The sequence below is a fragment of the Lactuca sativa genome, chromosome 9 (assembly GCF_002870075.4).
Source record: "Lactuca sativa cultivar Salinas chromosome 9, Lsat_Salinas_v11, whole genome shotgun sequence".
In the NCBI taxonomy this organism is placed as follows: domain Eukaryota; kingdom Viridiplantae; phylum Streptophyta; class Magnoliopsida; order Asterales; family Asteraceae; genus Lactuca; species Lactuca sativa.
The window spans coordinates 6,052,301-6,067,203 of record NC_056631.2 but is presented as its reverse complement, the minus strand read 5'-3'; the positions used below and the strand labels follow the sequence as shown (position 1 = coordinate 6,067,203).

At 40.4% G+C, this 14,903-nt stretch overlaps 1 protein-coding gene across 1 annotated transcript; it reads right to left on the bottom strand.

The window, feature by feature from the left end:
* Positions 1 to 255: 255 nt before the first annotated feature.
* Positions 256 to 891, bottom strand: LOC111910813 (glutaredoxin-C11). Its single transcript, XM_023906625.2, has one exon. It carries the CDS (start codon positions 786 to 788, stop codon positions 489 to 491), a length of 300 nt encoding a protein of 99 aa, XP_023762393.1. The 5' UTR covers positions 789 to 891; the 3' UTR covers positions 256 to 488.
* Between the last annotated feature and the right edge of the window lie 14,012 nt (positions 892 to 14,903).

The window sequence follows — 14,903 nt, the reverse complement described above, 5'->3', positions numbered from 1 at the left end:
TTAAGCAATATATACATCATTTTTTTTTACCATTATAAGATACAGAACCTCACTTTTATTTCTTCTGGCGGTCGGGACAAGGAGGATGATTTCTCTGTCAAAACATGTGAGATGGATGATAATCAGAATTTAAATTAATTTCTTATAGCTTAAAAGTATATATGGTTACTCGTATGTATCACTGATGTCCCATCATGAAATTAATTAATTAAACAATGATAACGCGAGAGGATAACATAAGAAGGCAATTAATAATTACAATAAAGTATGTATCTTGAAGACCAGGAAGTCAAAATTAACAAAGGGTGACTCCTTTATGTACAGTCAGTCAAGAGAGCACGCAAAAAAGAGCAGCTCTTAGTAAGTACACTGAACATTCATGTTATTCTAACATGATGCATGTCTTTGCTACTTGATTATCTTACTATAACACAAACTGACATACATACTACTTTTTTTTTTTTTTAAATGTTTATGGTACAACTAAGCTAGAACCAGATAGCTCTTGCTTCAATAAGCTTTTGTTTCAGCGATCCATCAACATGAAGGGAAATGACATCTCTGGCTGAGCCTACATATTTACCACCTATGAACACTGCTGGGAGGGAAGGATTACAACCAAGGCGTTTCAGGGCCCACTCCATATCTGCATCATGATCAACCTCATGAATAGCAGGACTTGCTCCAAGTTCGTAAAATAGTGCCTTGATACTGTGGCACATGCAACATGAACTCTTGGTGAAGATCACTGCAGCTTTCTTAGATGCCAAGTCTGTTACTCTATCCATGTAGCAAAATATATACCGTGCAAATGCTAAAATAGCTGATGAGAAGAGGTAAGATGTGCTTGCAAGCTTGTCTTGGTAGACTTTGAGGCTTCATGGCTTCTATATATAGGGGATGCTGAGTGTCACTGGTTTCATAATTTAATCCTCAAAGGAATTGGAGAAGAAAAAAAAGCAAACAAGTTATGAAAAAGAGAAGTTCCTTTTGGATATTTGTCTGGATAAGAATTATGCTCCTGATGATTTGCTTGAAAACTATCCTTTGTGCTATAATCAAGTTGACACATAGTATCTCTTCCTACCCACAATGCAAATCTCCTGGTGATGCTTTATAAAAATGTATTTTAAACCGAGGTCTTGTTCCTTGCACTAAATAATAATAATAATAATAATAATAATAATAATAATAATAATAATAATAATAATAATAAACTTGGGGTGATGATGGGTGGGAAAGTGGGGATATATTCTCTAATTAAGTATGCAGATCTTTAATTTCTTGACCCACACTTCATGAAAAAATAATCTTGGTATTGGCAAGTCAATATACAAAATAACTCACTCCAAGTCAAATTAAGAAAATATATCAAATGGAAATAACTCATTCTTAGTAGTTAGGTTTCTTAAGTGATGTGCTTCACCATCTACCTTTGCAGCCAAGATTTGGGTCCATTAATTTCATATTTTTATTTTCAGTTTCATGCTGCGAATTCTGAATGGATATTGCTTTCATGCAATGTGAGATGTGTAAAAGAAAAGAATCTATCCTTTTCCATTCTACTTTCTGCGTCGTCCTCTGAATTATTACTGTCAATTAGAAAACAACAAGCTTAACAAACAATCAAGTCGATACGAACTGTAGCAGCGCCAGTCAAAATAATGAATTATTTCCATTTTCTGTGTTTGGGGTAAAATTTTGCAATTGTTGAGGGCTTGGTTTTATTTTATTAGGGACTCTTTGATATTTCTTTCAATAAGAGGTTAGACTTAGATTTTCAAATTCAGACCGTTTGATATCATAAATTAGCTGGGTCCAACTCGGTCTAATAGTCTTTGATACGCTTGAAACCACAATTAGTTGAGTTTGACTTTGTCTCTCTAATATGCCTCTTATCCGGTATGCTAATGGTTTTGGTAAGAAGCTATTGAATATTCTATAACATCCCAAAGTCAGAATCAAGAGTTCAAGGGGGTAAAAGTGTAAGTTGCAAGAAAGGAACTCAATGAGTTGGAGCTGCAACTCGTCGAGTCTAAGCGGGTGTCGGGCACATGTTAAGTAACCGGACTCGCCAAGTCAGAGGCTGGAATCGACGAGTCCGTGCTGGAATGAGAAACCCTAATTCCTAGGGTTTGCACCCTATATAAGGAACCTTAAGCCCCGCCCCAGCCTCTTTAGCACCCCTTTGATGTCCAAAAGCTTTCCCCATCGTTTTCAAACCCTAATTTGAGAGTGAGAAGGATTTAAATGTTTTGTGGAGCTTGGAGAAAAGGATACTTGAAGCAAGAGTTGGTGGGATCATAGGGGAGCGAAGTGGATCTGATTTCCTTTCTTGTTGGCATCAGATTAAAGGTAAAAAGCTGTTACCTTGGCTTGGTTGTGCTTAGTTTGTTCATGAATGAAGTTTTAGGGCCAAATTGTCATATATGAGTCTCTTTCGAGTTTCGGGTTCAGATCTGTGGTTGCTACTACAGATCTAGACTGGTCTTGACTCATGAATCTAGAAAGTGATAGCTTTGGGGCTTGTTTGAGAGTGTCCTTGCCTTAAACCTTCATTTTAGCTTGTTTAGAGCTTGTTGAACCTTGCATGCACGTAAAGTTGGAAACTTTACGTGTGAATCTGGCCCTAGGAGTCTAGATCTAGGTATTAGAAGCATTGGAATGGCCTGAAATCGTCTGGATGAAGATGTCACATCTGGACTCGGCGAGTCACATGGGTGCACTCGGCGAGTTGTATGAATATGTGCATGGACTCGGCGAGTTGGAAGAACAACTCGACGAGTCTGTTGAAGATTGCCTTGGACTCGGCGAGTCTGTTCGTAAGGTCCTAACCTTTTTGGTTGAGCGGTGAATCGGTGAGTTGAGCAGGAAGTAACATTAAATATTTACCTTATTTAGGTTTTAAAATGATTGACTCACATTGATTCCTACATCCACACAATAATTAGTTAGAATATTTGAACCTAACTCTCTCTCTCTCTCTCTCTCTCTTTATATATATTGAAATCGCAAGAAAAATGCTTGGATTTAAGCTCTGTTGTTCTGAAGATGTAACTTTTGTGGTACATGCCAATTTCATTTTGTTTTAATATCGATGTTAGTTTTTGTCCATCAAGGTATAGGAATTTAGTTTCATCCAAAGCTTTCTGTACAGTCCATCCACGTAATCTGAATATGATGAAATCGTGGCGCTCAATGTCTACGATGAAACCGCTGACTTTACCACTTTCGTTTATAGCCACCACCAGACATCAACTTATTCTTCTAAATCTGTAAAAAATAAAGGAAATAGAGATTTGCATACAAAGACTTTGTTTGAAGGGATTCAAAAAAGGGAACGAAAGAGGGATCTACATCCACCACCAAAGATGATCTTATTTTTGTTTTTGTTTTGCTACAGTATACAGATCAGAAAAACTCAAGAGGCAAAAGAAACTTTCATTTGACATGTTTCATTTTAAGGTTAGTTTCTTAGAATGTCTTCATTTTAGAAAATCTTCATTGGATCTAAAAGGAGTAAAAGATAAAAAAATAAAGGGAACTTATTTTTTATGAACTTTTTAGGTTCAGTAATGTTGTCTTTTCTTGAATTTTAGATCATACAAAACATAGATACGGGCTTCAAAAACAGAGAATTTGGCTTGAAAAAATGTTGATAACGGATCTTGTAGGACTTCTCTTGCGTCAGGTTTTTTATTTTTCCATATTTCATGTTATACGTTACTTAGTTTTGTGCTTCAGTTCACCATATTTTCTACTTTTTATGAGGTAAATGCGAGGTCAATGTTAAGCTTGGATCTAACCACACACACACACACACACCATATACAGACATAGATCTAACAACACTCATATTTCTATTTCTTCCTCCTTTTAACACTTAAATCTCTACTCTAAATACTTTATTTAATTTATTGTAATGCTGGAACATAACTAAAATTTGTACATGTTTTTATGTAACATCCCAAAAATATAGATAAACATTTTGTCTTTATATTCATTCCATTCACAAGAAACTGATACCAAAGTATTCAAAAGAGTCACATTGTATCATAATATCAGAGTACAAGTCCCAAAATCATGAAGTGCGAAAAAACATAGAGTGATGCGGTGCGATCAAAGCAGACCCTTCCCCTTCGAACTAGAGGTACCTGGAACAGAAACTGAAAACTGTAAGCACAAAGCTTAGTGAGTTCCCCAACATACCACATAATAATGAAACATACTGAACAAACATAGTGCCAAGAATATCTAGGTGTTGGCCTGCCCATGTGGTCTATTTTAACTCGATACTGCCAAGCATATCTGGGTGCTAGCCTACCCCGGCCTTCGATCTATCTCAACCGGATACTGCCAAACATATCTGGGTGTTGGCCTACCCTTTTGGTCTATTTCAACCGAATATCGTGTCTATTTCACCCCTTACTATTGTCACATAATATCATAACAGTAATCAACGAGTCATCATAAAAATACAAACATGACTGACAATTATTACAAAGACAATCATCATGTTATAACATAACTAGTGGGCCGACCTTGGTTCCTTCGACCCATGACTACTGTCAAGGAAGACTCACCTCAAACCTTGGGTGTCAAATCATACTCAGTGGATGACTCATGAACCCCTCTACTATCACACAAGCATAAATTCCTAATTAGCAATTAGGTCACATTCTAACTCGAAGGTCCAAAACCCTAATCCTTGACTTAAGGCAAAAAGGTTCCTTTACCTTTGCCTTATTGGGCCTCTTCCCTCCAAGTCCTAAATCCGTAACAACACAAAAGTATCCAAGCACAACCAAAAGGCTTCTAAGGCCCAATATGGCCCAAAGACATATAACATGGTCCTAGGCCGAAAATGCATTGTTACAATAGGTGGGCTTAAGGCCCAACCTAGAAAAGTCCAAGGCCCAACAAAATCGAGAGCCCCAAATCCTTTTTGCCCACTGTTTGTGTATGCGTGACGTACTCAACATGTACGTCCAAAGTATGATGGTGTTGACCTAGTACGCGTAGCGTACATGGGAGTACGTCCAACGTACTAGTCTACCAACCCAATACCACCTCCATGACTTATTCCATTAAGACCTAACGCCCAAAACTTAGATCTTAGCCCCTAGAAATGTCCTAAGCCACAAAGTTGCAAACTTTATGCTTTTACATGCATGGATGGGGCTCAAAACATGAATCAAGTCCATAAACAAACTTGGTTGGTCCCTAACACTTGCATGGTTGAGGCTTAACCATCAAGATCCAATTTTTATGACTCAAAACACCTCCAAGAGCTCAAAAGGACAACTCATATGGATTGAATTTCCTTAACTCCTAGAATCCAAACTATGTGACCAAAAGATGACATTTTCCAACCTAAAATTAGATCTAAGCATGCAATGGTCAAGGTTCAAGCTTTATACATTCAAAGAGCTAGAAAAGGTGCCAAACTTCTAGATCTACAAGCTCCTTCATTTTCCTTGCTTCTTCCTAAACTTCCTTCTTCTTCAAAACCAACAAAGATCACCAAAATCACCAAGGTAAGCTAAAAAATGCATACAAGAGGGTTAGGGTTCGAATTTCACACTAAAAGGACAAGGGGGGCTTCTAGATCTACAAGCTCCTTCATTGCCCCTGCCATGAGTACGCCCAGCGTAACCCCATGTACGCCCAACATAAATGGGCGATGTCCGCGACCAAGATTCAGCTGGTACACTAAGCGTAATCATAGAGTACGCCCCCCGTACTAGCCAAAGGACCAATATTACAAGGATTTTGTTTAAGTAGGGTTAAAAAAGAAAATTTACAGGGTCCAAATGTTACAATTCTCCCAATCTTGAATCAGACTTTGTCCTCGAAGTCAATTGCTCCAAATAATCCTTGGTAGTGCTCCCTCATCTCATCCTTTGGCTCCCACGTCCACTCAGAAACCTTGCGGTGCTGCCATTTCACCTTAACCAGATTGACAACCTTGTTCCGCATGGTGTTCGTATTCATATTGAGGATCGCCACAGGTCTCTCAATCTAGTTCAGACAGTCATCCACCTGACTGTCCTCCAATGGAAAAATTACAAAATCATCAACCAAAGATTTCCACAGCTACAAGACATGAAAAGTACTGTGAATTTGGCTAAGCTCCTCCAAAAGGTCGAGTCGATACGTCATCTTGCCTGCCCGGGATATAACCCTGAACGAACCGATATACCCTGGGCCCAACTTGTCATGCTTCCTGAATCATATGACACTTTTCCAAGTGATACCTTCAGGAGAACAATATCCCCAACCTGAAACTCCAAGTCTAGTCAGCGCTTGTCAGTATAGCTTTTCTGCTGACTATGAGTTGTCTATAACCTGCTACAAACCTGCTGAATCAGCTCGGTCTTCTTGAGTACCACCTCGGTACTCCCCATAACTCGTTGACCGACCTCGCCCTAACATATCAAGGTCCTGCATTTCCTCCTATACAACATCTCAAAAGGAGGTCGATTGATACTGGCATGGTAGCTATTGTTATATGAGAACTCCACTAATGAAATATACGTATCCCACCTACCACCAAAATCCAAAATGCACGCCTGAAGCATATCCTCCAATGTCTGGATGGTCCTCTCGATTTAACCATTCGTCTGCAGGTGAAAGGTCGTGCTGAAATGAAGACGATTACCCAACTCGTCATGAAATCTCTTCCAAAATCTGGAAGTAAACCGGACATCTCTGTCAAAAACCACATAAACCGACACCCTATGCCGTGCTACGACCTCCCTGATGTATATCTCAGTCAGCTTCTCTACAGAGATACTCTCCTGGATAGGGATAATATGCGCACTCTTGGTCAACCGATCCATGATGACCCAAATCGACTCCACACCACGCGCAGTATGGGGAAACTCTGTAATGAAATCCATAGTAATCTCTTCCCATTTCCAAACGGGAATATCCAATGGCTGCACCTTGCCGTGAGGTCGCTGATGCTCGGCCTTGACTTTCCTGCAAGTCAAGCACCTCTCCATGTACCAAGTTACATCCCACTTCATGCAAGGCCACTAATAGTCAGGACGAAGATCTTTATACGTCTTCATCGCTCCGGGATGAATGGAGAATCCCAACTTGTACGCCTCCTCCATCAGAACTTGGCACACACCACTGCAGTAAGGAACCCACACTCTCCAATGGGGAGTCAACAATCCACGACTATCATAATCAAAGGAAGCCACCTGACCCAAAATGCGCTTACTCTTATGGTGCTCCTCCTTCATAGCCTAAACCTGCGCCTCCCGAATCCGCTCCAGAAGCAGAGTAATCACTATCATCCTTAGACAGATATCTCTGATCGGAGGCACAACTGCCTTACGGCTAAGAGCATCGGCCACCACAGTAGCCTTCCCTGGATGATAAAGAATCTCACAATCATAATCCTTTACTTCATCCAACCATCGATGCTGCCTCATATTCATATTTGGCTGATCCATCAAGTACCTCAGGCTCTTGTGATCCATGTAAATAGTACAACAGACCCCATAAAGGTAATGACGCCAAATCCTGAGGGTGAAAACCACAGCCCCCAGCTCAAAATCGTTCATCGGATAGTTTGCCTTAAGAGGCTTCAGCTGCCTCGAGGCGTAAGCAATAACGCTACCCCTTTGCATCAAAACTGTGCCCAATCAAGTGATAGACGTGACATAGTAAACCACAAAATCCACGACACCCTCTGGCAGGGTCAGAATCAGTGCCTCGCACAATCTCTACCTCAAGGTATCAAACGCTGCTTGCTGCTTAAGACCCCAACGAAAAGTGGTAGTCTTCTTCGTCAGTCGAGTCATGGGAACAACTATCTTGGAAAATTGGTAGGGTTTAAATATGAGCTACACCTCAAAAGATTAAGGTTTCCATATCTGGCAAGTACGCTTAGCGTATTAGGGCACGCCCTAGTACGCTCAGTGTACACTCGTACACATGGCGTACTCCACCAAGGCCAAATTTATGAAAATACCACTAGGGCCCTTTTTGCACTCGTTATTGATTTACGGACCAAAATGCAACATAATTAAATTGTAGGGTTAAATTAGAAGTATCTCATCATTGGGATGTTACAATCAGTATGTCTAATTGCATTGGCCGAAAATTCAAAGTCCAAGACCCTATTTATAGTTGATTAAGAAACACCTAGAAACCCTAATTTTAACATAAAATAATATTTTTTCAAATAAGGTAATCATCTACTTTCTTTATTATCTACATGAGGCTTCCAGAAGGCTCCAATAGGAGCCTCCAAACTGTCAACCATAGGAAGGTTCTGGAACTGCTCAACTTTTGAACAATTACATCTGTAGTCCTTCAACTTTTAATTAATTCTAATTAACGCATAATTAATTACAAATTAATTCTAAATTAATTATAATTATTTCTAATTAATACATTAAAAAACATTTATCTCTCTCTAAAATTGATCTAGACCATTTTTTGGTTATGAGGGCAATTCAAAAAGAACTTTACTTTTATTCATCAACATTATACAATTTAGTTAGGACCTTAGATACCTTAATCCAACAATCTCCCACTTGGATAAGTCGCTAACTATAATTGAATGTACAACTCCGAATAGTCCGTAAAAAGTGTTTTCAAGACAATACTAGACTATGGTGGTCCTAAGATAAGTGATCACTTGTTCCTTCATTCTTCCCGATATCGTATGAACATGAGACATGGATTAGAATCAATCTCTTCTCCAAGATTCTATTTCCTAATATTCTCATTTTTTGATGACGTCATTAAACAACCAATCAAACACATCAATTTAGCCGTGGCTGGGCACAACACTATAATGTCAACATCAAAACACCGAGGGGCCCAAATATATCACTTTTCCTATTAAGGCAAAAGGAAAGAATAAAATTCAACTATATAATCATAGAATTTCACTCATCAAATCATACATGGAATTACACTTTATAGCATCTAGTTACGAGATGTGTTGGAGTAAACCAATGTACAACTGACTCGTAAAATATGATTTACATATATCCATTTTAAGAATAAAGGATATTATCGTCTTAGAATTACTCGCGATTAAATCCATGAAGTAATCTCTAAGTGCGGGTTTAACCAATACTCAAAATCCCTATTTCTAAGTACTTATGAATTCTGCAGCAATCCCAATGCAATGTCCAGTCTCTATGGACAATCTACAAACAATTTATGAGTCTTAAATCAATACTTACTCCTAAAGTATGACCGACTGTGGTGCTTCGAATAACTTAATAATCATGAAGTAAAACATGCAAAGTGAAACGTAATAATAAATTAATTGACAAATAGCATCATATACATTGAATATAAAGAAATCTCTATTTAATTAATCAATATCCAATTACAATTTTAATTGCTATATAGTTTCAAAATACCATCAACACTAACATCTAAAATTTAATATCGTCTCTTAGTCCAATGCTCCTAGTATGTTCAAAGTGCTTGACCTTGCTCAGACCCTTCGTGAGAGGATCAACATGATTCTCTTCCGATGATACATGATTTACCACGAGTGCACCCTCTTCAACCTTATGTCTAATGTAGTGATATTTCCTCTCAATGTGCCTAGATCTACCATGATCTTTAGGTTTTTTTTGTCAAAGCTACCACACCCTCGTTGTCGTAGAAAATCTCCATTGGTTCTAGGATTGATGGAACAACTCCAAGATCTCCAATAAAATTCTTTAACCACATAGCCTCCTTTGTTGCGTCTCTTGCTGCGGTATATACTCTGATTCACAAGTATAGTCGGCAACTGTTTGTTGCTTGGAACTTTTCTAAGGTACCACTCCATCATTTAACAAGAAAACGCAGCCATATTGAGAATAATTGTTATCTTGAAGAATAATTGTTATCTCGAAGAATAATTGTTATCTCGATCTGTTTTAAATTTAGCGTCATTATATCCACTCACCTTAAGTTCATCTTTGCCACCAAAAATGTAACGTCCCATTTTTATTAACATAAATGTTTTATTTTTATTAAGGTAAAGCTTCCCAATTCGTAAATCCATTATTAATAAAAACCATTTATTCCAAATTACATTTATTAAAAATCAAAGTATCATAGAAAACATGAAATCCTCAATGCTACTGATGAGTGGGTACAGTCCCGCCTTCACCTTCCCATAGACATCGATGATACCTGAAAAAATAAACAACTGGATAAACATAAAGCTTAGTGAGTTTCCCTAAAATACCACACATAAATGAACATATAAACGAGCAACGAGCCTAATTAGCCATCGGACTGAAATGCCCAACTATACTGGGTTTATTGGCCTTAGCACCTTAACCCAAGCCTCCGTGCCTACGACTTATAGCCAGCCCGCACCAGGTATCTTGGCTTTTAGCACAAAGTAGGACCGCCTCAACCCAACCAAACACAACATGTCAACATGTAAAGAAACAAGGGTCAATTAGGCACATAATACAAGCAAACATCAATCATACAACTCACTACCGCCTACTAGTCCTCTCACAACATACAGTCCCGCTACTAGCTAATGTCCATGAAATGCGTAACCATAAGTAACTAGAGGTGAGATAGACACCCGGACAGATGATCCTACTCTAGAGCCACAACCAAATAAGGAACATGGAAGAAATCCTAGATCAAGAGTTCTCAGACTATCCTACATGACTACAGACAGACCCCAGGGCACTCCACAAGATGATAACCAGCAAGTACATATAACATACAGTTCTACATATCACTACAACAACGCAACATACTTGATACTAGGAAACAGATCTAACAGATAACTATAGCAAAGCAACATACTCCATACCAAGATACATATATAACATATCACTACAGGAAAGCAACATACTAAATATCAATAATCCAAGGAATGCATGACTGAATATACTCAGATGTGATATAGACACCCGGACAGGTGATCCTACTCTAGAACCACAACCAAATAAGGAACAGGTAAGAGAGCCATGATCAAGAGTCCTCAGTTTATCCTACGTGACTATATATAGTCCCTAAGGCATCCCTCTTCTAACAAATAACCAAAAACTAGTGGGCCGACATTGGTTCCTTTAACCCACGAGTACAATGAGGCGAAACTCACCTCAATATGCGCTTAAGTAACCACCGTAGTTATGAAGAACTCTAGTAGCTTTAACTCACTTCTAATCACCTACATGAAGATACTTGAGTCAATACCCGATCACAGGTCATCGTCACTTGCAACTGTGACTACATCACATGAAATGACAGTTAGGGTTCCACATACAATGACGACTAGGGTCAAGTAAGGACACTTAAACCTTTAAGGAATTAACCAAATAAGAGTAGGATTGATTAAGGTTTGACCTAGACATTCTTGGGTATAATAATAATCCAAGCAATATCCCATATACGCACCCCGATCCCCGATCATTGCCCAAAAATAGGGCTTCCCGATTTTTAGGTTTGCCAAATAAAATGATAACTAGGGTTAGTTTTCCACACATAATACCTTAAGGACTTAATTCTTTAGGTTCAATACCGCATTTATTTAATCGTCGGCCATTGTCAAGTATAATTTAAAGTTCAACTAACAGTTGAACGCGGGTCCCGACAAAACTCCAAAGCTATGGTTTTTTATTACATTAGGGTTTTCTAAACACTGGTTAGGGTTTCCAAACCAAACATGTTCCACTCAGTATATGTAACACCCAAAGTTTTGAAGGCCAAGAAAGGAAAGAAAACCCTAAGTTTAGGGGTCGACTCGGCAAGTCCAAGGAGGGACTCGGCGAGTCCGAGCGGGATCCGAGTCGAGGAGTAAGTGACCGACTTGGCAAGTCGGCCAAGGTGACTCGGCGAGTCTGGTCTGTGCGAGGAAAACCCTAAATCTGGGGCTTGGAGCCTATTTAATCGCCTCATTCTTCTTCCTAGGGCTCCTTTACTGTCTCTCTCACCCAGAACGCCGCACCCTAAGCATCCATTATGCTCATTCAAGCTCTTAGCCATTTTTGAGTGATTTAAAAGAAGAAGAAGAAGTGGGAATCTTTGAAGCATCAAGGAGTGGCCTTGGATCCGAAGTTTGGGGAACATTTCAGAGCATTTGAAGGTATCAATTCGTTTCCCTCCTTTAGATCTTCTTTGGTTATGAGTTTTGGGGCTTTTAAGCCATGTCTAAGATCAATTTCGAGCTTGAGGTCCAGATCTGAGGTTGGTACCTCAGATCCATGCTTGTTTTGGTTTAGAATCCCGTAAAGTATCAGCCATTGGGTGGATTTTGGAGCCTCTTGGTCTTAAACCCTAGTTCATGGTGTATTTTGCTTAGAACTCCATCTTTACACGTAAAGTTTGCAGCTTTACGTGGGGAATAGGCTTGGGAAGGGTAGATCTATAGTTTGGAGACCATGCATGACTCGAAAGTCCTCTGCATGTAAGTAGATCCGAATGGACTCGGCGAGTCCTTCGAGTGGACTCGGCGAGTAGCTTGAAGATGAGGAGGAACTCGACGAGTGGGATGAACAGCTCGACGAGTCGGTTGAAGATGGGCATGAACTCGACGAGTTGGATGAACAATTCGGTGAGTTGGATGAAGATTGCTTTGTGCTCGGCGAGTCTGTTCTTAGACTCGGCGAGTCAGGTCGCGCAGTCCCAAACCCTTCAAGTTAAGACTCGAGTCAGCGAGTCGAGCAAGGACTCAGTGAGTTGGACAGGACAGGATTCGGGAATCAGTAGACTCGGCGAGTCAGGGGCTGACTCGGCGAGTCAAGTCGTGATTGGAGGACCTTGAGCATAGGGACTCGGCGAGTCAGTAAGTGGACTCGGCGAGTAGGGTTGACCTGGAAGGTTGACTTTGACCAGGACTTTGACTTTGGCAAGAGTTGACTTGGTTTACCTTGAAGGTCAGTTAGACTAAGTGTTATGTTGATATTGGTAGCTCGGGGAGCTAGTGGTGCAGCAGTTCGGAGTCAGTGGTCAGGTAGCGGTCAAAGGGATTAGCAGCAGTAGTTCAGTAGTATCAGGTGAGTTTCCCTTTGTATGAATGGGTCTACGGCCACAATGCCGGCCCATATAGTTATGAGTAGAAGACCCGGGGGTTAGCCCTAGGCACAGTATGCTAGTATGATATTCGGACGAGGTCCAATGTTAGAGGGCGGGTGCCCAAGAGATGATTTATGTGATAGTTTATTACTCGTTGTCTGTGTGATACTTGTATGTGCCTGGTAGGGAGGTGAGTGTGGGCGAGGTCCCGTATCTCACCAATAGCAGAGTGTGGATGGTGTTCTACATCTCAGTAGCAGCAGCCCAAGGGCGAGGCCCAAGTTAGGAAAGGAGTGAGAGTGGGCTGGGCCCGTACCTCACTAACAGCAGGAGTATGGACGAGGTTCCATGACTCATCAGTAGCAGGACACGGGCGGGGCCTAGAGATAGGCGAGGCCTTAGAGCAAGAGCTGTTAGCATACGTTTAGCTTATGTGATGTTATGTGATATGTATATGTGCTGTTATATGTTAGTGGGCGGGGCCCTGTGACAGGCGAGACCTAAGTAAAACATATATGTATCCGAGCGGGGCTCGAAGCCAGGCGGGGCCTGGAGCGGCGGGGCCGTTGTAACGGGCGAGGCCCGAAGTAGGGGGCGAGGCCCCGGATAGCGGGCGTGGCCCAGTATGTGCAGTATGTGGTTATGCATGGTATGTGGTAAGGTGGGGAACTCACTAAGCTTCGTGCTTACGGTTTTCAGTTTTGTTTTCAGGTACTTCCGGTAGCGGAGGGAGAAGCTCGGGGTGATCGCATGGCACACACCATAGATTAGTCAGCCTGGGAATGTTTACTCTGATAATGAACATGTGTTTTGAAAACTTATACTCAGATTATGTTTTGGAATGATGTCTTTGCTTAAAGTAATGTTCTATTAAAAGAAATTTTTGGTCTTAAATTTTGGGATGTTATAGTATAAGGTTATATGCTTAGATCATTTAATGTTTAGTAACTTGGACACCACCCATTGTCATCTTGGCCAGTAGTGGTAGGCGGTTGTCGACGACAACATCCAACACTTTTTAATGGTGGTAGTTATATTTTAGGCTAAAACACTATCCAAAACATTCTAGTACACACGAAATGTCAATCCAATACACACATATTGTAACACCTGCTTTTGAAAGTGTTTCGTTGCTCGGGGTTGCGGCCCAATTATCATTGCCATAGGGTTTAGGGCCTTAGGAAAGGAAGGATTCTTCCTAGTTCAGAGGTGGGGGTCATGGCATGAGTGACCCAAGTATTCGTTTGTGTCTTCGGAAGCCTAGGGTATGATTGTAATCGTATGTATCGGTCTTTTATGAAATTTAGGTTTTATTCAGCAGGTTTTAAGGCTTGGACATGTTGTTAGGAGTGTAGGGCTTCTCGCCACCTTTTCGTGGATATACGGTTCGTTGGAAACGGACCTCGGATGAGGAAGATATGACACTTTGCAGATATTCACAATTTTGGTCCCTAATGGAGATTTATAGCAAGGCAGTCCCACACATGCAAGGAATGCATGTGCATGTTTGGCTGGGTATGCCTAGCGTAGAAGGCTGCGTGGTCGCAAGTGGTTTGTGAGTACGTCGAGCGTACAAAGAGGTACGCGGGGCGTACTCCATTCAGACTAAACCCCTAAATTTTAGGGTATAGGACTATATAAGGAACATTATGCATCAAAGACCAGCCTCCCTCTCACCGTAAAGCAGCTACTACGAAACCCTAATCCATACTTGAGTGATCTTGGAGCTTAGAAGACCATTATAGAGTGCATCTTAGTGTTTTGAAGGAAGGTGGCCATTGTTGAAGCATCATCTAAGGAGTAAAGGCTTATAGATCTAGAACCTTGGCATTCATATAAGGTATAAAGCTTTAAACTTGGTGTTTATTTTCTTAGATCTCTTGAAG